Source organism: Dermacentor albipictus, chromosome 9 (genome assembly GCF_038994185.2).
Source record: "Dermacentor albipictus isolate Rhodes 1998 colony chromosome 9, USDA_Dalb.pri_finalv2, whole genome shotgun sequence".
Taxonomy (NCBI): Eukaryota; Metazoa; Arthropoda; class Arachnida; order Ixodida; family Ixodidae; genus Dermacentor; species Dermacentor albipictus.
The window spans coordinates 49,255,010-49,277,164 of NC_091829.1; the positions used below are offsets into that span (position 1 = coordinate 49,255,010).

Below are 22,155 nucleotides of genomic sequence, written 5' to 3' on the forward strand. Positions count from 1 at the left end.
CTCTGGTAAAGGTCTTCGTCCTAAGGTTGGCATAAATCGCCTGGTTATTGTCATTACGATGAAACACAAACAAACACAGATACTTCAAGTAAGGCTAGCATGGAAAATTTCTTGTGCAGTGCAGGAAAATGCTGTATGAACTGTGGCGCTGAATAATCAACAAGTAGGTTCAAGTTTAATCAACGGAGATTGGGGCTTGCTGACGTGGTAGCACACGGGAAGCTTATAATCAATCGCAAGAAGCCAATTGAATTTAATGTGGGAGGAAGTCAAGGACACTAATGCTGGTTATCAACAGTCGTCATAAAATGGATGGTCGCCGGAACCAATGTTTCGACGAGGGGACTTTTTTGTTCATCAGTCCGTAGGCAAGCACTCTTACCGAAACCTTGTTTCTAGCCATGATGCGTCTCTTGTTTGACCATTGTTGATAACTTCAAGTCCCCATTTGCGTGCGATTGTCTGTCTTGTTTGACATTCGGGCTGGTGGGCCCCATAAATTGATTGACAGCGTGAGCAGACAGACGGATCAACAGGTATGAGAAACAGGTATGTTCTCGGTAACATATCACAGAATCATGCCTATTTATAGAACATTTTCATACCCCTCTGTGTACGCTCCGCTTAAAGCAGAAAAAAATGCAGAAAAGAAATTGAGCATGATCCAATTTTAATAGTGCTTCATGAAACTCTTATAATGAAGCGATTATGTGTCGCAGCAACGCAGATAACCTTTTGTGAAGTAGAAGTCCCAGTCTTGTGACGCAAGTGGCCTGTGTGATTTTTTCCCCTTTTTCGTTTTAATTCTAGCCTGGAGTATTATAGTCGTAGCGGCTGCTGCGTCAGTAAAAGTCAAATTTACTTGTGTAGTCTTCATACGTATTTACCTATACCATTTGTCTGCGCGTAGGTTATTTGACTATCGACGATAGTCAATAAAGACCAAAACGACGGCTATGTATGAAACATTTGCATTCTCTTGGAAACACATGGTTGTCGCAAGCTTATGCTGTTTTATTTTCTGTGAAGTTGGCAAAACCATGCATAAAAAAAATAATGAATGAAAAAAAGAAGTTCTCTGAAAAAGAAAAAAAGACACTTGGAGAAGCAACAGAGGCAGACGTTAACGCAGATCAAGATATGCAACAGCGTCGCTTATTGTCACTCGAATCCCTCAGTCAGTCTGTGTTCCGAAGGTGAATTTAGGCGCACACTCCGTCTAAGCACACCTGAAACAAAGAAAGCGAATACAGTGCGTGTTACGAACAGGTAAAAACAAATCAGATTTCGGCTTGCGGAAAGCAATAACTGTGTGTTTATTTTCCTTGTACTTTCCCTTTCTTATTGGAAGTTATATAGCCGCCTGCGGTTAGGAAAGTATTTAAAGCGAATAGCCTTCAAATATTATTATTATTTTGGTTCTTGCGGGCTAGTCTTCGTGTTTGGTCCTCGGTCGATGGTCTGTGGTTGGACTCGGCAAGGAAAATGTTCGTTCACTCGTTCGTTCGTTCGTTTCGTTCGACGATCATCGCCGATTTCTCATTTTTATTTCGCGGAGCACTACGACCGCCCCCGCCCCTTTCCCTGTAGAGCGATTCCGCAATAAAGGTTATTTTAGGAACAGGTAATCGGGAGAAACGAAGTAGGTTTTCTATTGTGCCGAGCGAATAACACTCCTTGCATGTGTCTGACACTGGCCCTATCATCGCAGTTATCCTATGGAAGACAGCTGTACAGAACTGTTACAGACGGACACAGCACTGCCTTAATCACGCAGCTTCGGTCACGTTGAAAATGTACTTGTGCTAACTGTCGAAAGAGTTATAGAAATACAACCAAACGATACGCAAGATACACAGAGATTTGTATGATATTTCTGGTGACCATGGTCTTGCTTCCAGCAGTCAATGCCGTGAAATATTTTAGTTTCTTGAAGGTGATAATTTTCATCGAATAAATTTACAGGTATCTTAGCTTAAAAATCTTTAGAACTGTAATTCTGTAATCTCTGGAGGAATTAGACCCAAGTGAGGGAGACCAAAGCCGGAATGAGTTAAGGATTCCTTTTGCCCGATTTTAAGAATTACCATTCACAGCTCGTGACCGATCAATCCTAGTTATAACAGAGAGGGAGCGACGCTTGGGTCACTGGCGAAGCGAGAAAAATGGAAATAATTGAAACTGATCATTAATTAGATTTGCCCGGCTCAGGGCCTGCATTAAATGCACGTCTGTTGCCCCCCCTCCCAAAGAAAACAAACAAACAAAAACAAACGGTAGCGATTTGGTCACCGCTGCGGCAATAGTTCCATTATTCCGCCGATTTGTGAAATCAGTGAAGGCCCATGTGCTTGCCAATCAGGAGCACCGCTTTTACATGTATGTTTTGTGAAATACGGAAACAGATATCGTCTGTCCCTTTGTTTTCCAAGAAAGTCAACATAATATTTGGCAGAAGTGACAGTCGGAAACGCCTCAGGCAAGACGGTTTCATTGTTGTGTCGTCGTAAGCCTTTCGGCAAGTGCATGGGCAGCTCAGCTTCTGACATGCGCCATTTTGCACAGCTGCTTTAGTTTCTACGGCAGCGTATAGTAATGAGGACAGTTTGGTGTTGAGCGGTACAAGGCAGCGAAGAAAATAAGGGCTCTCGATATTTACGTAAGTTGCAAGAAGACTGCACGTAAAAAAAAAAAAATTGACTTCCAAAAAGAAAGGCATCTCACCCTTCTCGAATCACATATTGTGCCGTCAGCGGCCCGGGTGTCCCAGCAGTTCCAGTAGCCACCATAGCGTCCAGGGATGCGGTCGAACCGGCAACAGGACTGCGTGCAGTCTTGGTAAGGTGAGACTGTCGTCGTTCTCCGCTGAAAATAAATTCACAAGTTCACAATATGAGCCAAGCCTCGCACCGGTACGCAAGCATGTGTCACGAAATATGCTTGTCACATTAGTGCAGAAACAATTTCGGCGCTGCGTGCCTCGCACGGTGTCAAATCCGGTAGCGAATAACGAATAGGTAGGGAATAACGTCTCGCCATGGGTATTACTGTGCCTCACTGGCGTACAGTCAACAGCAAAAGTTTACGGGACGTAGGATCTGCCAGAAAGCTGAATTCTCACGAAGCGGGGTCACACAGCTTCGAATTAAATGTTCTAGCGTGTAGTAGCCTTCGCCACCTACGCAGTGATTCATTAAATACGAAGTGTTATGCCTTAACAGCGCAGGAATTCACAGTTGAAGGGGAAACCGCATCCCGTAAACTTTTGCTGTCGACTGTACGTGTGGTTTCGCTGGAGTTGAATTTCGTTCGTGGGGTGAGGTATTATGGGCGCGCCATGTATAAGCCCGGGAATACATAAAGTGACGCATCAGCTTTTGTGGGAGTCGTACTACCGGTATCCCTTATGTTTGTCGAGTGCTAGGGCGTGCCTAACGGAGCTATGCGGATCACTTACGCACATGCGAACGCGACCGCGCCGCGACTGTGTTGATACAGCGCCAACACTGCGTCCGCTAAAAGTCGGTGAAACGATTTGAATACCGGCCCCGGCGCTTTAGTGGTTATGGCTACGGATGTGACAGCATGAGGTCGCTGGTTGGATCCTAACCGCGGTGTTCGCGCACCATTTGGGATTGAATGCAAAAAACAAAGCAAAACAACAGGGCACAAGCAGTGTCACCCTACGCCAACTACAAACAAATACCTTCCCGGACGTGTCTCGCCTCAAACGGGTATTCCCTGAAGTAGGCGAAGAAGACACGTGTAAGACATGCAAACAGGACACAGGTATACTCAAACACGTGCTATGGGAATGTAACGCCCAACGCAAGAACGAGTTAAACTCCGAGACCCCATCGCTGAGGTGGGGCGCCGCTCACCGCACCTCCGACCTCGGCGACCAATTCTTGGCCGTCTAGGAAAGCCCGCGAGGCGGCGATGAGACAAGATCTCGAGGTGTAATAACGACAGAAATACGGGAATAGAAGCTACATGCTCGTTGGAAAGGGAAAAAATAAAAAAGGAAACCGAAAAGCTGGTGGAACAGGGAGATACTAGAAGCGATCACGGAACGACAGAAAGCATCACGAGAGCACAGGAAGGCAAAAAAGAAAAATCGCAGTTGCCACAGAAACAATAGCCAGAAAATGAGCAATATACCGGCGGAAAAAAAAAAACATATGCTTCAAACACTGGTTGAAGCAAAGATAAAAGGTGAAAGTGAACTTTGGTTGTCAGAAATACGTGAGAAAAAGAAGGCCGCGCTTTGGAACCACGTTAGCTTATTAGGCAGGAAGTCTGAAACAACACAACAACATATCTAAGACGAAGATGGAAGAAAACTGGAAGGGTACGCGGCATTAAATTTCATCCGAAAAATAACAGCCGAATCTTTTTAAGGCAATGACGATGTTTTACTTGAGGAATAAAAGTGCAGGAAATATACCGAGATGGAGAAGGACCTGGTACTGGCAAATTTCAACTGGAAGAAAGCCGCAGAGAAAATTTCGAAGCGCACAGCCGCAGGGCTAGACGAGGTTCCCGTTAGGTTGATTAATGAACTAAGTCCAAAAAGTAAGGAAGCTCTGTTTAAAGCAATAAAAAAAGTTTAAAATATAGACGAATACTAGACAATTGGTATGGCATGACAAAGTAGAATGAATTTATTTATAAAGGTAAGGGGGAGAAAGATAGACTTCACTCGTATAGGTCGACCGTTGACCATTACATCGGTAATACACAGATTAGCAATGCAGGCAATTAAATTAAAGCTGCAAGCATGGGCAGAGAATAATGCCATTTTGGGAGAACATGAGAATGGCTTCAGAAAAGGTAGGCGTCTGGATGATAACTTATTTGTCCTTGATCAGTCTATTGAAAGATCAAGAGTAGAAAGGAGACCGTTATGCGTTGCCTTTTTAGACATTATACAGGAGCGTGGGACAACGTAGACCGCAACATTTTGTGGGATATTCTGGAAAGGGAAGGCTTGGGCGAAGATTGTATACAGCTTTTGAGAGAGATTTATCTAGAAAATACCCTTTGCGTTGAACAGGAAGGGATGAGGAACGGGCTGAGGAACTTCGGGGCGAACTTGAATTACGGAAGGTGTTTTGAGGAGGTGACGGCCAATGGCTCCGGCAGTGATGGGAAACGTGACCGATTCGGCCGCAGCAGAGACAGATCGGCCTGTCGTCAGGTGTCCGCCAGTCCGAGCGATTCCTGGTAGCGTGGGGATGACGGACACTGTGAGGTGGACTGCGATGGGACCGAGGCATTGGAGCAGTGCAGGTGTCAGGGCGACTCAAGGAGCAGGCGCTTGGAAGACCCGTATTAGCGATTTCTTGACGAACCACGGACTGGATCAGCGATGTCGTCTCAGCAGTGTTGTTCCAAGACGTCTGTTGAGGCGAGGTAGGAAACGCTGCTTCGAGTTCGCGGCGTACGATTGGGGTCACGTTTTTGCGTGGTGGTGGCGAGCTAGATTGGTCGGTACAGAAGGAAGTCGCCGTAATGTTTGGAAGCCGTGTAAACTGGTCGCATATACGGCGACTCTTCGCCTTCTCGAAACGGCGGCATTCCTTCATGATGGCGTCGACAGTCGATAAGTTTCTGAAGACCATCAGGTTGAAGGCGTCGTCAGCGATGCCTTTGATAATGTGTCCAACAAGGGACTGAGGCAGGGATGCCCTTTATCCCCACTGCTGCTTTTGACGTACATGGTGAGGAGGGCGCTAGAGGAAAGTAATGTCGGCTTTAATCTCTCATTCAAGCAGGCGGGTACAGTGGTAGAGCAGCAGCTTTCAGGTTTGTTTTATGTGGAGGACGTTGTGTTGCTGGCTAACAAGCAAAGTGATCTGCAGCGTCTGGTTGATATCTGTGTTGGTTCTGTGGACGGGAAGGGGAGAATTTCGGTCTGAAATTTAGCGTTAAAGAATCAGGTGTTATGGTATTCAATGAAAACAATGAACAGATAATGTAAATTCAGGGTCAGGAAATACCTCGGGTAGAAGAATAAAATACTTTGGTTTATGGATAAACGAAGGCTATAGATATCTGGAAACACAGGAAAAAATAATTACTGCAAAGCGGAAGAGAAATGCGACCATAATGAAACACAGAGAGCTATGGGGATAGAATAGGTACGAGGTGTTACGGGGTATGTGGAAGGGTTTAACGGTTCCAGGACTTACATTTGTAAATGCGGTTATTTGCTTGAGGTCAGGTGTACAATCAGGGCTCGATGGCAACCGAAGGTTAGTGGAAGGCCTCGCATTGGGCACTCACGGGAAGACTAAAAATGAAGCGGTGCAGGGGGATATGGGCTGGACTAGTTTTGAAGTGAGGGAAGCTCGCAGTAAAATTAATTTTGAAGTGTGACTGTGGAATGTGGAAGAAAGTAAATGGGCTGGCAGAGTTTTCAGGTATTTGTACAGGAAGAACGTTGAGAAACAGTGGAGGAAAAGAACTAGGAACCTTACCAGCAAGTGTGCGACCTGTACGGTGAGCAACATGGCAACAAAGTGCATCAAACGGAAAGTCAGAGAGGTTGAGATTATCTCATGTGTGTTGGCAATGGAAAAGAAACCTGCTGTTAGTAGCAACTTAAGAGGAAAAATGTATATCAGGAAAGAAACAATTTATGATAACTCAAAGGGTAGCTCACTACTTTTCGAAGCGGGATCAGGACGCTTTAGAACACACACTTAGGTGGCGAAATAGAACAACAACGAAGAAGATGTGCTTGCTGCGGTGAAACGAGGGAAACATGGAGCATGTTTTATTAGAACGTGAAGATATCTGCCCAGCGGTCCATTTAGGCATCTCTGGTCACATTGAAGCCCTTGGGTTCAGCGAGAGCAGGGGGAAAGTAAACATGTCCGTAGTAGAGATTAGTAAGCGGCGATTGGAAGATTGGTGGAAGTAGGGGAACGACAAACAATGTAGGCATGCAAAAGCAAGGTTGTCAATAGGGGTTCAGAGAATTTGGTGATGGGAATTCGTCTGGTTTTTGTTTTCCTTTTATTTTTTTATTTTTAACATAGGTAGGATATTACGTAGTACAATAACAAGAGCTTAGTGGGGCAATCCACCGCCCTGTTTAAAAATTGACGCTCATAACATCCATCCATCCGACGTCCCGTCATGGAAGACCTGAGCCCAGGTCGCCAAAAGCTTGCCGGACAATTCAATGAAGTTATTACCTACGAAACTCGTCGCCGTGCAGTGGACGCACGTTAGAGAACCCAGGTTGTCAAAATAAATCTGTATCTATACCTCGCGGCTTCCCTCACAGCCCGCTATGCAGCTGTACCCACTAGGCACCATACAACACACATCATTTTTCGGAGCATCGTGAATAAATCAAAGAATAAGAGTTTGCATCACCTACTTTGTAGAGTTTTTCACTTAGTCTCTTGGCCGCACGGTGCCAGCTGGTCTTCTTCGTCGTTGGCCAGGGGTTGACGTTCCGATTGATTGTAGATATCTGCGAAGGGAATGGGCAGTGAGCTGTAGACATATCTGCCTGTGTTTCTACGCAAGCTCATGGCTTGCGTAGAAACGGCCCGTGACTCAAAGTTGTGCCCTTCGAGCAAGTGATGGGCCTCTACAACGAAACTGTTCGAGGCACCCGCACAACCATTTTCGGGTGTCGATGGCTTGCGGCAGCGCGCTCGGTATCAGATGTCACAGGACTAACAGCCAGCCATGCAACCTGCCTCGGAGTCCCCAATTTTTATGCGTTGCATATTGCAATCACTCAGTTCAGCCCTTGGGCGCGGCCGGCCACCCACCATTACCACGTGACGTGACGTCACGACAGCCGGAGGAAAAGCTGGGCCCCAACTGGCGCGGTCGCGCGCGGCCGCAGCCACCACCTGACTCCCGCTCCTCCCGCTGTTTCCAATGTACTTTCCATGGGTGCCAAGAATGCCGTTGTAGCCGGTGCTGGAGCTGCGTTTGTACATTCTGCATTAGCTTCACCGGCAACCACGTATATAGCCGCTACAGCACTTCTCGCCTCACTACTGGTACTTGCACACAGAATGACCAAGAATTAAAATAGCTAAACCAAGTATTACCGAGTAAATCCAAGTATAACGAAGTATTGCCGAGAAAATCGAGTGCCGCCAAGCAATACCTCGCGCTCAAAAAAAAAAAACCGCAATATGCAACGCATTCTTGACTTAACCAAGTTAAGCCTGGCCATTTTTTTAGCTTTGAAATGTAAGGAACAATAATGATCAAATTAAGAGACAACTTCTTTCTTGGCCGGTAATTTGTAATGCGAGTTTTCTTTTTCGCGTCGCGTTTTTATGGCTCTAAGTAGGAGGCCAGCCAGGAGTTTCTATGGCTGCGGTGTTGATAGGTGGTGGCGTGATCTAGCGGCGCGGCTTCCGCACGATCGCCGAAGTGGCCGTATGACCGTCGGTGATGAATTGTCGCTATATAAGAACAGCTGGTGAACAGACCCCCTAAAACTTCCGACGAAGGGTGTCAGAATAGTGTTGTATACAGCTTCTCTGGCCTTCGTGTTTGAGTTACTCAGATTAACATACGCCTGCGTAAGTTTTTCACTTTATATGAAGAATTCCGTTTTTTATTTGTATGAAACGTCGCCAACTTATGTGAATTTGCGGCAACAGTCAACGTAATGCTGGAGTCATATGACTATTTTCAGGTAGCACAGATAGCCTGTGCTACCCTGAGTAGCGTTATTATCTTTTACCTATGCCGAGAGCAGACTTCGACAGTCGCTAGAATATTTCTGAGCATTAATTAAGCCTTGCGTTGGGCTAGTTCTTGTATCTCTGGTTCAACATTGCAGCGTTACTTTTTAAACACAAGTATTTCTTAGCAGTCCCTAATTATCAATCAAGTTGAACTGCGTCTTCATCTATCATGATGACTGTCAGAGTCGATTATGCGACTGCGTTGCTCTGAATTCGTGCGCCACCAAAGCAATAACGTATGCCATTTGCCAACATCAGCGTTTTTTTTTATTTTTTTTTGACGTGAAAAGTCTGTCAGTTCGGTCAGCATAGGGTGTCGCTTGCTAAAACATTATGTAACGAAAACATTTTACATTGGTGTCGCTTATATCCTTGCAACCATGCTACACACTCGCCCGACTTTGGTATCGCTGTGTAGAGGAAAAAGCTGTTGCTTCATCACACATGTGTCGCATGCAGAAATGACGTCGTTATCGCTCCAAGCATGGCGCAGCCGGAGCCAAATTTAGCCTCTCGCTCGGCATTCAGAGAGGCACAGCTGTGTGGTATGCTTGTCCACCCGAGCAGGAACGATTGCGTTTGAGACAGCTCACTCACTCATAGTAGGCTAATCCATAGCATAATCCATCAAACTGAAACCAGTACTCATCGGGAGTAACAAGTCTTAAAAATGTGCACTCTGTTGCAGACTTTTGAAGTTTGCTCGGCTATGACGCTCCTCGCGTTCGACACGCAGGGTTTAGGTATGGCGTGTGAACGAGACTCGGGAAGCAAGACAGATGCGATGCAATTGCGATTCGCACCCGTCAACTGTGACCATGGTGGGCCCGTTACGAATGGGGAGCGAGCCCGATTGCAACGTTCGATCGTAGGACCGTATACCAGTCGCTACAGCGGCTGCTGCGTCTATGGTGCTTTACCGAATCGAAACCCCTTCACACGTGTTTCTCAAGAACAGCAGCCCGACGCTTTAGCGAGCTGCGCCATGAATGCACTGGATGCGTGCCGCTTTTAAATGAACCTCTCGCCAAGATGGGTCACTGCGTATGTGACACTGGTTGTGCGGGCAGCAACGGAAGACACATCTCGTCGCGGAAGTGACGCAGGGACTTCTCCGCAGTGCCACTAGATGGGGCAGCGCCCCCAGAAAAAAAGAAAGTGCAAGGGAGGATCCCGGCTGCCGCATGATGCGTTTTCTCAGCGCCATGTACCGGCGTGGATTTTGGAGGCCACGTGCAGGCTTCGCGTCGGCGCTTACAGAGGGCGCCGAGTGTTGATAGGGAAGCCCGAGGGAGGAGTCCCGCTGCGGCACAGGCCTCACACATAAGGCGTTTCGGCGGTGCCAATACGCTGTGTTGCTATATTGTTTCAATGCGAAGCGCATTGCCGTCGCCAGTCATCGTGGGTTGCGTTCTGCCGAATTTCTCTATTTCTCTATCTTTTTTACTCTTTAGCGACGATATGACGAAATCCAATTCCGAATATTTTGATTTGTCTTCTTCACACCTAAGATGTACTGCAAGCGCGGAACAGATGTTCTTCTGCTGAAATGAAAACAGCGCGGATACGTGCCATCGCATTATGCAAGTTGTGATACAAATGTTGCGCAAACGGAAATCGAAACAATGTGCAGTGACAGTGTTAAGGTAGTCGCGTCGAAATGTGCTTACCGAGCAGTTTAAGGATTTGCCAGTGTTGTTCTTTAAGTGCTCCGATACGTGGCAGGCATCACAGTCAAATTTCTTGTAGAAGTCCACGGGAAACTCGTCATGTTCGGGATCGAGAGCAGGTGTTGGTTTGTCACTCCAGCAAAGGCTACGGTAGTCTCTGAAATGATTCATTTTTGATGTCAAGCGGTAAGCGCGGTGCCTTGCAACGCTACCACGCAAGAGACAGGCTGAACCCAAGCATGTCGACAGTGCGCCGACAATATGGAAGCGTCGGACAAATGTTTAAAATTTTGACTGCTTCAACCCACCCGTTTGCAACAGTTCAGAGTGTCCACCTTACCGGTCTCCGTACACGAGTCGACGCAATTCTTGGCATTCTGTGCATGCAAGAAGGTCTAGAGTGACAGATATTGCGAACGCATATAGACGCGCATAAAGATTTCGATGCAAATTTTACATTGGAGCTGTGAAGCGAGCGGAAGCGCACAAAGAAAGGTTAAATGCGTGTTTGCCGTTTTCATGGCGCAACTAGGTCATTTTCCGGCTTTATATTTGCAAGAAAGTTAATTATGTCGGATAAATGAAAATTGCTAAACATTTTTTTCTACATTCTTAAAGACATGTGAAATGCTTCCAAAGTTTCCCTGTTATTCCGGGAGAACCAAACGTGGCAGCAATATTGTGTTTGAAGAAATGGGGGTGATGTGCACTGAAACATCGAAATCGTGTAGGTAATAAGGAGCGCTGGAAATAATTACAGAGTGATCGCTTCGTGCCTGTTCAGGGGCGCACAACACGGGCACGTTGTTTATCCGGTGTTTTTTTGGAGAACTGAACGTGTCAGCTTGATTCAACTTGCATGTGGTCGGGGCGTATTTTGTGTACTGTGCAATGACCGTTTGAAATGGGCAGGTTAATGAGTGCCTTTGTAGAAAATTTGCCATACTTCTAGAGTGTTAGAAGTACACTTTTTTTTGAACGATTACAAAGTTTACCAAATGTTCTGGAAGAACATCCGGCAGGGCTGAAATTTCAAGCAAAAAGGGGGCATAATACGGCTCATGTGCTGGCAAAGTTACAAGTGTGTCAGTTAAATAAGCTGTTTGGGAAAAGTTTTTCTTAGGCGAATGGTCGGAAATGTTGTACGGCCGTTACGCAGAGGTATCCAGTGTCCTGAGATACGACGCCGAGTTCACTCTTGGTAGACATCGGCAGCATGTCAGGAGTAATGTGTGTCGTGAGTTTCACGTTTCTATGTTATGCACTTTAAAATACTTAGTCTGTACCCGCTTTTCTTTCAGTTTTCGGGCATTATATGCGAAAAGCGTAGAGAGTCGTCATCGAAATAAGAAGAACTACATTTGTCGCAGGTTATTTCCAAGTCTTAATTATCTGTCTCTTTAAACTAGAATTTTATATTATCTTTGCGTAGTTCGTCAGAATGGCCTGGTTTCGCGATCACGTTTTCCACCGGGGTCTTAAGCTAACGCTCTGTTGGATCTGTTAGACATTCGTCACTCTGTGGTTTGCATCAAATATATCGGGTAAGATTTTGCTCATCTTTCGACAGTGTTAAGAGCGTCGCCTCGGTGTGCACCGAGTGGCGCGTGTACCGTGAATTTTTTTTTCTTCGTGGAGCAAGCTGCTTGGAAGTGACGGTTGTTCGTCATCGCCAAATCTATACTCACAGCCCTCTCCGTGTCCTTAATCCTTCCTACACTGGCCCCTTCGTCTTTCACGTTAGCATCGGACGCGAAGAACGACGCAGGATCGGGACGAAGGAGACGAACGTAACATGGTTCGTCGCCTCAGCGTTTCTTCTTGGTTCTTCGCGCCGTCCCTTTGCTGTTGATTATGTTCAAAGATAGAATCATTATGTTCAAATTCTGATTACAGAATTACGTTCGAAGACAGAATAATCGATAATCTTGAACATAAATTATACGCTTGACGATTGTTTCTTGATTTGGAAAAAAAAAAGCATTTGACTTTTTTGATTTGAAGTTAAGCAATTACGGAATTGGAGGGGTTGCCTTAGATCTAGTTACCAGTTATCTAACGAACAGAACCCAGTATACTGCGGCAAACCAAGCTCAGTCTGATATTGGTGTTATCTCGTTTGGGATACCACAAGGGTCTATACTTGGACCATTATTATTTCTTCTCTATATTAATGACATCGTAAATATTCCGCTAACCCCAGAACTTCTCCTCTATGCTGACGACACTAACACATTTTTTTCAGGGGCTAATATAGGCTACACAGAGAGACAAGCGAATACCTGGCTTGAAAACTTATCAGTGTGGCTTGGCGTGAATAAATTAGCTCTAAACACGAGCAGAACAAAATTTACAGTTTTTAGACCAAAGAATAGATATGTGACAGACATTGCTCTGCACTTCGGTGATCACCAAATCGAACATGTTACATCCCATAAATTTCTTGGTGTAGATTTTCAGGAACACCTAAATTGGGGGGAGGGGGGGGGGGGTCAGCACATGTCGCAAAAGTACAAACAGGCATTTCACGAACAATTGGAGTCACTTTTAAACTAAAGGATCTGTTACCACCTTGGCTAAAAAAACACATATATTATACCCTAGTACACTCTCGTCTGCACTACTGCCTTCTTGTATGGGGTACAACCACGAAAAAGAATTTAGAAAGCCTACATGTACTACAGAAAAAAGTGCTGCCTCAAATAGAGAATGTTCCACGCTCAGCACGCTCTGCCCCACTATTTCAAAAGCATCGAATGTTGACTATCACAAACATTCGATGTAAAAAATTTGCGTTAGTTATATACAGTCAAATATTCATCACTTTTTTTGAAAAATACGTGCATAAAGAACACCCGTACAACCTCCGGCATGCCATTTATAACAAAGAAAGCATTCACGCTAACTACGGTTCACAAAGTTATCATACCAGAGATTCCTGACTTCTTGAATAACCACAAGAAAGTTATGACCGTTGTTATAGACAGCGTCTCAGGGCAAGCACTGGGTTGGTGCAACTCTTCAAGAGCGAAAAAAAAAATAAAAACATAAAAGAAATGTATCGGATGCAGGGCGGAACCGAATCCACGTCATATACATTCAGACAATCTTGCCAGAATATATATATTCACACGCCACGCACGGACTTCGTGGCAGTCCGTTAGACGCCATGGATTGTTGAGGAACCTTGCGGCATGCACGCCTCATACATAACGCGTCTCTGCGGCGGCGGTACTGTGTGTTGCCACACGGCTTCGCTGCTAATCACATTAACGTCGACATTCATCGTGAGTTGGGTTCTGCCGGAATTCATTGCACCAGAAATCGAAATGCACGATAGACTAGTCGACGACGTTCTGCTGATAAATTTCGCAACTGATCAGTTTAGAGTTTAGAGTTTTGTGTAACGTACAAATTGAACCCAGGGACGGATTTTTGAGGCACATCAACTTGGAAGGAGTTGTAAAACTGAAAAAACAATATAGGGTGTATCCACTTGATTTATTACTAGAGCAGCTGAGCATGCTTCTCAGGACGCACTTGAATGGAAAACAAATGCACTTCGTCGCGCACTTCGTGGCACCACGTATCTCGAAACTAGTGTCCTCAGAATTTGTCCCAAGGTGGATATACCTTCCGAACTCCCCGCATACAATTCGTAAACTGCGATGTGCGGTAACATAAATGAATGAATGAATGAACTTTCTTCCCCTCTTAAGAAAGGGGAGGGGCCGGGGGGGAGAGAGGGAGGTCTAAGCACTCCAGTCCCAGCAGGCGTCCGTCGCCACATTATGTGGCTAGAAGTCCGTCTCTTCCGGAGGATCTCTTACGGAGTCATGTCGACGCTGTCGACGACGCCGTCCTGAGTCACGACTGCTGCAGCTGCTACCGCCGACGCACGCTGCTGGCGCTGCGCGGGGGTTCGGATGTTTCGAATAATTGGCGATGAACTGAAGATTACAGGTCCGATTTCCGCTGAATGGGTGTCGTCCGACAGGGGGTCACTTAATGCACCAGTGGTCCAAAAATCACACGAGTCGAGGCAAAAAATTTGGACATAGCAGACGAAAGAAGACGGAGCCGATGCATCATGCAACCACAGCGTTCCACAGCGAAGAAGAAGAAAAACCGGCAACATAAAATATTTCGCTCACAAGTAACAGGCGTTATAACAAAATTCTAAATAACGTTAAAAAAAAGACGCCCCGTATAACGCACATTGAAAAATTTGCTTTCAGTCATTTGCCATAACCTTCTGGATATCGCCTGTCATAAAAATTGGTCAGAGACTCGGTCACTTACCTTTGGCGATAATATAAGTCTCGAATTGACTCTCTGCTGCAGTCAGACAAGGCTGGTCGGCGTCCTCCACTAGCCGAGGATGTCAGGTATAGGTCTTCATCTACAGGGCATTCGCCCCACTTTCCGTTATCTTTTTTAGCTCCTACCCTGTAGAGGAAAATATGATCTATCAATTTTCTTGCCTAATTGTTCACTAAGCTTCGCAAAGCGTTCAAACAGTTCAGAGAAGCTGAACAATGTTAAGGAAAACAACGCCAACGCCAAACACTCCTTACAACCCGCAACGAATCTGCTCGGCAGCGGCCAAAGAGGTTGACAAAACGAACAAGAAGAAAGTGTGTCTGTGCTCTCAAAGAAGGCGCCAAGATCGTAAGGTGTGAAGTTGGTGTAGCGTACACGTTGCCATTAACCTGTTGCCGTATCTACCTAGGCCAGACCTGCCGGCGTGTTAATCGTCTAAAAAAGCATCGTCTAAAGGAGCATCGGCAATCCCTTGACAAAGACAACCACTCACACTTAGCCAACCATTGCCAAAAGCTGTCCTTGTAAGCCTGTATTTTGTCGTACTACGATTTTGTTTTCTCGTGAAAACAAACAAACACGCGCAATAACCGAGATGGTTCGCATAAAAAAGAGAAGCGTGCCGATAGTGCGTAAGTAAGCGACATGACCATCTGACAAGGAATTGGCCTTTTAGAAAGCCACGTGATTTTTTTAGAATGTGTACAAGGTCTGTGTTCCTTTTACACAGTTAAAAAAAAAATTCTAAATGATCTAGCACATGCTCGATTTAGTTAGCCTGGGTGTAACTTCTTGCGCTTCTTGTAACTTCTAATGCTTGCGTTTTATTTTTGCCTTCTGTCTCGTTTGTTGTGCGCGCCGCAGTTTCGTAATGAAAAGCTACAAACTTTCCCAACGTTCAATACTTTTGCAGCCAGAAGTAATAATTAACAACTTCACTATCTCTGTGTTGCACCAAAACAGACGGTGCTGTATTTTTTTGTTCTATACTCACGTATTGCGTTTTATCGCTGAAAATAAAATAAAACAGAAAAAAGAGCGAACTTCCGGTTCGTGGTCGACTCACAGAAGCGCCACTTGAAGGGCTGTGAGGCGTACTCCGTTGAAGGTGGCTCCATCATCGTGAATGAGTCCCACTGAAGCGTTCCCCCAACAGATGGATCGGGGATAAGATAGTCCTGCACGAATAACAGTTTCCTGTTAGCAGGAGCAGTGCTTAACTTCTTCCATATTAATATAAGAAGCAAGTTTGTCGTTCGGGGGCTTGCTAAGTGTCGAAGAAAAAAAAGATATTGACTCGTATAGGATCCTCTGCAAGCGAGGTATTTTTAAATATGCAGAATTTCCGAGCATTTGTGAACAACTAATTGTTCTTAATGTTAGAGATATTGCAGGGAGTTCCACCGTAAAATAAAAAAAAGCAAAATTGATTAAAAACATTAAGGGATTTGATGGGCTGAAACCACGATCTGATTATGAGACCCACCGTAGTGGCGGACTCCTGAAGGTTGGACCACCTAGGGTTCTTTAACGTGCACCTAAATCAAAGTACACGGGTGTTTTCGCAATTCTCACGCATTGAAATGCGGCCGCCGCGGACGTGGATTCGATCCCGCGACCTCGTGCTTAACAGCCCAACACATAGCCCCTAAGCAACCATGGCGGGTGCGGACCGAAACATTGATATTGCAATAGCTGAAAAGAAGCATTGTATTTGTTGTAGGAGGATAGGGAAGGTACTGATTTTATTTATGGGGCTTTGCGCCCGGCTTCTGTATTTTCTGATGTGAGAAGTTCTGTTAACACTAGCATATTCTAGAAATAATAGGCACAGTATTCATGATGTTTATATTAAAATAATTTGGCGACGAATTTGATATAGTAAAGAATCACCCTCAAGCCCGCCGTGTTACCAGATACTCGAGAAATCACGTAAGGAAGATGGGCTCGACATCTCGCGAGTCCGGTTCGTGCTTCGTTCAAACACTTGGGGGCGCTGCCGTCGTGAAGAGTGACGGAAGGTGGCGTGGTGGCAGCGCATTCTCAGTTTCCTGCTTGTCAGACACCGAGTTTCGCGTGATCAATACATTCTGCTTTGGCGAAGTGCACATATGTTTTTCTGCCCTGTGAAGGAGCATGCACCGCATTGCGCCACGAACGAGCGACGCAAGACATCTTATACACCAGGAACCTGTACGCACCAGAGTGCTTCCTGAGAACACGTGACTGTCACTAGTCATAGCGGACAAATCAGCGGATGCGTCCAAGCAGTGGCAGAGTTCTTACGGCCGCAAAGCTTCGTGAATTAGGTTTAACCCTTGCATCGGAAACATACCATTTGAAATAAAAAATAATAAATGACAGCGTCGTGATCGGCAGCAGAACTTTTGCCGTGGAAAACAACCTATGCATAAAATGAAAATAGTATATGCAGCAATTACGACCTTTGATATGTACAAGCCAAACCTAGATCACACAGACGCAAAAAGCGCTGGTAGAGTAAGAGTGTGCTACTACTAATACGAAGCACTGCATACGGATGGAGTTTATGTGAAGAAAGTAATTTTATAGTTTCTCACCGTACCACTCTCCGGTCATCCATGATTCTCTGACCTGCAGCTTCTTCCTGCGCTCAGCGACATGATTCACTTGTGAAGCACTGTCTTATTCAGACCACGAGAACGTTATTAACAAAACACTGATGATGATAAATGGTGGCTTTCTGCGGGCTTAAGTTTAACGCCGCGCGCGTCGCCTGACAGGCGTTTTTCAGTTTCTACGCTGGCTCCACGAACTCCCTTAGCAGGAACGTTGCCGAGTCTCGGTGTCTCCTGCCATTTCTCGATGCTTAGCTTGTACATCGCATGTAACACGTGTCGTAAATTCTGTGCGTTGAGTAAAGAACACTCGCAGCACACAGTGTACTTAGGCATACGTAACTATAATGTAGCGTAAGGTGTGGCGTAATGTGCAAAGCTCACGAACAATGGCAGGTTTCCTAGTATACCTTATGGGAGAGCTGCACTCTGAGCCATCCTTTTGGGGCATCCACCATGCAGCTCTGCCAACTTGTGTGAGGAGAGTTCACTGTCTCGGGGGTCGGCACTGTGAAAAGCGTGACGGCGAATGGTACGGTTGATCAACGGCTGCTGTGAAGTTCACTGTAGCGGTTTTTCGGCAATGTGCCACGTGGTTACGCTCGTCACTGCCCGGCGGCCGAAATCGCTAGCACCGTGAGAAAGCAGTTAGGCCTAGGTGTGGACTCGTGTGGCTATAATGATGCCGATTTCTGGCGAGAAAAGTCGGGATATTGCAATGCCTGGGCATCGCGGAAACCAAGTATAGCCTTTATTGCGATTATCCTCGGTGTTATTCCTTCGTTTATTCAATTATTATTTTAGATTTTATTAATTATTTCTATGCTTGTTTTTTTTTATTTTGGAGTATATTCAAAAAGAAATGTATTAGTCGAGGTGGTTCCTACCTCATTATTTACACAGCAGCCGGTATAAAAGATAAAAAAAGTGTCATCGTGTGAATACTACGAGTTTTGTGACCCAAAACGAGGGCACGACCTAATACTTCGTTCAGAAAAAGTTCGACCTATGTTTGTCGTCAAAATGAATTTCATTTCAAGTTGTAAGGTTGTTGTGTCGTAAGTGTCGTAACTTGTAATTTTTTTTTTTCACATCGGCGCCTCACCCACCAAACGCGGTAATCAGAGCCTAGTTGGTCTGTCAAGTAGCTCTAAATAAAAAGTACTGGCACCAGAGCGATGACACGCAGCGATAACATATAACTGTTTATTTTGAGAGTCATGCACGTTTTCAAATGGACCTCTTGCGCGTGTTAGCTGGGGCGTGTCATCATGCCAAGGACAACGAGCACACACGTCCATTAAATAAAGCCATTTTTTCAAATAGAGGGAAGCAGTGCAAGCACTTTTTCTGCCAAATTGAGGGCATTAGCTGCTTCGATTAACTCACGTGTTGATTGATCTCTGGTTTTGAAAATGGTACTGCACTGGTGAAACATTGGTGATCACCCTCACTTATTACGATGAAACATCCATGACCAACCGGAAGGTTTCCCTACGTTGTTGTGTTCCTGTAGCTGGTTATTCAGGCGACGTTGTTCAGGCTGCGCTATTTCGTCGAGTTTGCCCTACGTAAAATCTGCCGCAGGACAACGGCATTCTGTAGACAACGCACGTCACAGATTAAAGGGACTTATTTTTGTTCTTTTGTTTTTCGGACTGCTGTTCACGAGTGGAATTTAGGGTTGGCCATCTGGCCAGCTTATTTGTTGCCGAAAAGGCAGCTCGCATATTTGAGCGCCGCGCAATGTTTTTTCAACTTCCACGATAGCTTTTGAATGTAAAGAACCACAGCATTTGTTTCTTTTCTATTTAATTTCTGCGTACCTTACTTTTGGGTTGTGACTTCCTAAGAATTCCATTGGCTAAGGGAATCAGCAAACTGTTAGAGTATCCAGGCTGAGACAGGTTGACGCCTCGTTTGCTGAGGTTATTTTCGATCAAATGATGGCGAGATTTCCGCAGAAAATTTTGAAAACAAATGTTAACGATGGCTTGCTGGACTAGTTTCGAATGCGAACACTGATAGGGAAACAGTTGTTTACTAACACAAGGCTCGTAATTTCTACAAGCATGATGCTCGCTAAAGCTCAAACGTACTCACAAAAATCACAGACTTCGTTCTACAGGAAGTTACTGCGTCATCTGTCGCGGCATAAGTCACCATTCAACAATTTTGTTAACTTTTTGAACGACTAAGCTTTTCTGTGGAACAACCAATAAGGAAATCGGCAACGTACAGAATCTATTTACATTATTTCCTTCCAGTATCGCAGGTGGCGTGTTGTGTAACCCAGAGAAATATAGATAGTTCGAACACGTGCGAACAAACGACCCAATGTACACATCAGTCCTTTGAAGATACGGGCTTTTATTCCACTTGACGAAAATGAATTTTTTTTTTCAGTACCCCAAGGGCCCCAGCTAGCGTTAACTACGGTGATAATTACAACCATGCGTGACAACCTGAGAGTGACAAGGTTATATGTACACTCGTGAGAAAAAGTATGCGGACCTCAGGGTTGCCAAAAAAAAATAGAATTTATTCGTAATTAAGACGCATAAATGGAAACTGACGAGTACACTAGAGGATTCATTATGCCAAGTTTGGACAGCAGTATTTTATTCCAAGTTGCATGCCCAGACAGAGGTCTAAATGCGTTTTCTCTCGCAATCCCTGGTCCGTATACGTTTTCTCACAAATGTACGCTGTCCAGTCAATACAAAATTTGCATGAATTGACAAGCCAATTACATTTGATTATTTACCTGGCGTCAAGTGTTTTCGCATGCTTGAAACAATTTTTTTTTCGTATTGGTTTCGGGATGAAACGTGAACGTCTAGGCATATATGATAGGGCATCCTGATGTCACTGCCCAGCCAAAGGTAATATTATAGTCTGAAAAAAACTAGCTTTGATTTTAAAATTAGTCCTAGCATTTACCTTAGCCGACCAAAGTCATTAAGCTGTGAGCAGACTCCAGCTGGTTTAGCGCTCTTTCAGAGGTAAAGGGCAGGTGCCCTGCGTTTTTGTGGGTGGAGCTTCCTTGTAATTCTTAGGTTGTCACCGACTACAGTAAGCTCGGCAAAGCTTAAAGGGGCCCTGTAACACTCTTTGGGCACAGTAAATAAATTACTCTAGAAGAGAGAGAATGCTTCCGTGAACCCCTAGGCCACGTATTAACTCAAATCCATGCAGTAAGGAACGCACAATGCCTCTGTGAAGATCGGCCATGCTTTCCTACGGCTCCGTCAAACCCCCGCCATCTAAACTGCACTTTATATGGCGTCGTGGCACCCTCATACGACTATTGGCTAAATGTGTGAAACGAAACGCGAAATGTTAACTTTATCGACGGCCCCAAACGTTTATGCAGCGTCAGCAGTGTTCGTGGTATTTGACGCATCAAAAAAAAAAAAGATTACGAAACGCCAATCCGTTCCGAGTTCAATGGCCGTCTTCTGTTCGAGCTGGGCCGCCTCCTCCACAGCGCAAGATCGTGGCATCGGTGAAGCTTCGTTGACTTCTGTCAAAGTGCACGTCAGCGCGTTCCAGTGCGTCTTTCGCTATTTTGTGTAAAATATTCATGAAGTGCCTGCTGGGATTTATCGCTCACGGCCAACGCCGCAGACACCTACACCAACGCCGACGCCGACGACACCGGCTTTTCTGCGACACGAGCTCCTTAACGCTGTCGCGTTAAAACAGGCATACGTAGGCTCACTCGAAGGTGACGCGTAGTGCGAACACGGCGTTTGTCGTTTTTCGCAGCTGTGGAAATTGTGCGAGAAAAAAAAAGAAGTGCACTGCACCGGTTACTGCAAGACGTAGCTTCAGTAAACCCTGTTATGTGGCAGCCTCTGAGTTTAGAATGTCATGGGTGTCAAAATAGGAAGTAGTGGCATCTACGTGAAAGTCTAAAACGCAAAATTAATCTGCGCACCATTCGGTGGGCGGCGGAGCGCTGCTGTCACCGCAGTCCTGCACGACATCGATGAAAAGTGCTGCAGGGCCATTTTAAAACAGCGGAACCTTTCTCACTGGCTGTTCTCAGCTTTGCCAGTGTCAATGTTCTCTGCTGGAACAACTCATTACTGCTAGAACCACCATGATTGCCTACGGGTGGAGATCCGCCCGGTCACTAAACATTGGCCCGTCCTTCGGAATAAAAAAAAAGCTGACTGCGGCGGTGTAATTATGGCTGGGCGGCTTTTGAGCCAAAACCACGCGGTTCACTAAAGCAAGTTGCCGTAGTACTGCTTAACAACTAACACACAACTCAGCGCCAAGTGCAACTACAGTATCAGCGACGCTTAATATTTATCTGTGGTTAACAGTGCCTTCTTCCGGTATCTTGATGTTACGCGTATCATTTTAGCTCCTTGCGTGGTCGTTTCACTGAACTCCAGTTCAGTGATGATGGATTAGTGGAAGGGCCAGGCTCATCTACCCTATGCGCTCTGAGTCTCCTTCGTTAGTGCCACTGTTCGTGATTAGAATTCTTTAACCACACACTTTCGCTATTGTTTTTCGGAATGATGGGTTCGGCTGGGCAGATGTTGTATTACAACGTACAGCAGAAACGATATCCTTTGAATTGTGCCTACATAACCGTGTACTTACCCTGTCGCAAGAAACACTATGTCGACGTCGGGTTCCAGTGTTTCATTCCACCTCATTATTGCGTCCAGCTTGTCCAGTGTGTCATTCGCTTGTAGTTTATCTGTTCCGTTTATAGTAGTGCTAGTAATTATGTCTTCCCTCTTAGTATATAAAAAAAGAAAGCAAATGGGTGATTAGCAGCGGAATATATACAGTTAAACCTCGATA

General features: G+C 45.4%; 1 protein-coding gene across 1 annotated transcript in view; it reads right to left on the reverse strand.

Moving 5' to 3' along the window:
- Positions 1 to 993: 993 nt before the first annotated feature.
- Positions 994 to 22,155, reverse strand: part of LOC135916211 (uncharacterized) — a 35,184-nt gene continuing 14,022 nt past the window's right edge. The window contains exons 6-13 of the mRNA XM_065449501.1: positions 21,949 to 22,088; positions 17,308 to 17,354; positions 15,795 to 15,906; positions 14,708 to 14,854; positions 10,406 to 10,562; positions 7,394 to 7,489; positions 2,725 to 2,865; positions 994 to 1,229 (exon numbers count right to left, since the gene is read on the reverse strand). Coding sequence (XP_065305573.1) covers positions 1,203 to 1,229; positions 2,725 to 2,865; positions 7,394 to 7,489; positions 10,406 to 10,562; positions 14,708 to 14,854; positions 15,795 to 15,906; positions 17,308 to 17,354; positions 21,949 to 22,088 — 867 coding nt within the window. The 3' untranslated portion in view covers positions 994 to 1,202. The remainder of the gene's footprint in view (positions 1,230 to 2,724; positions 2,866 to 7,393; positions 7,490 to 10,405; positions 10,563 to 14,707; positions 14,855 to 15,794; positions 15,907 to 17,307; positions 17,355 to 21,948; positions 22,089 to 22,155) is intronic.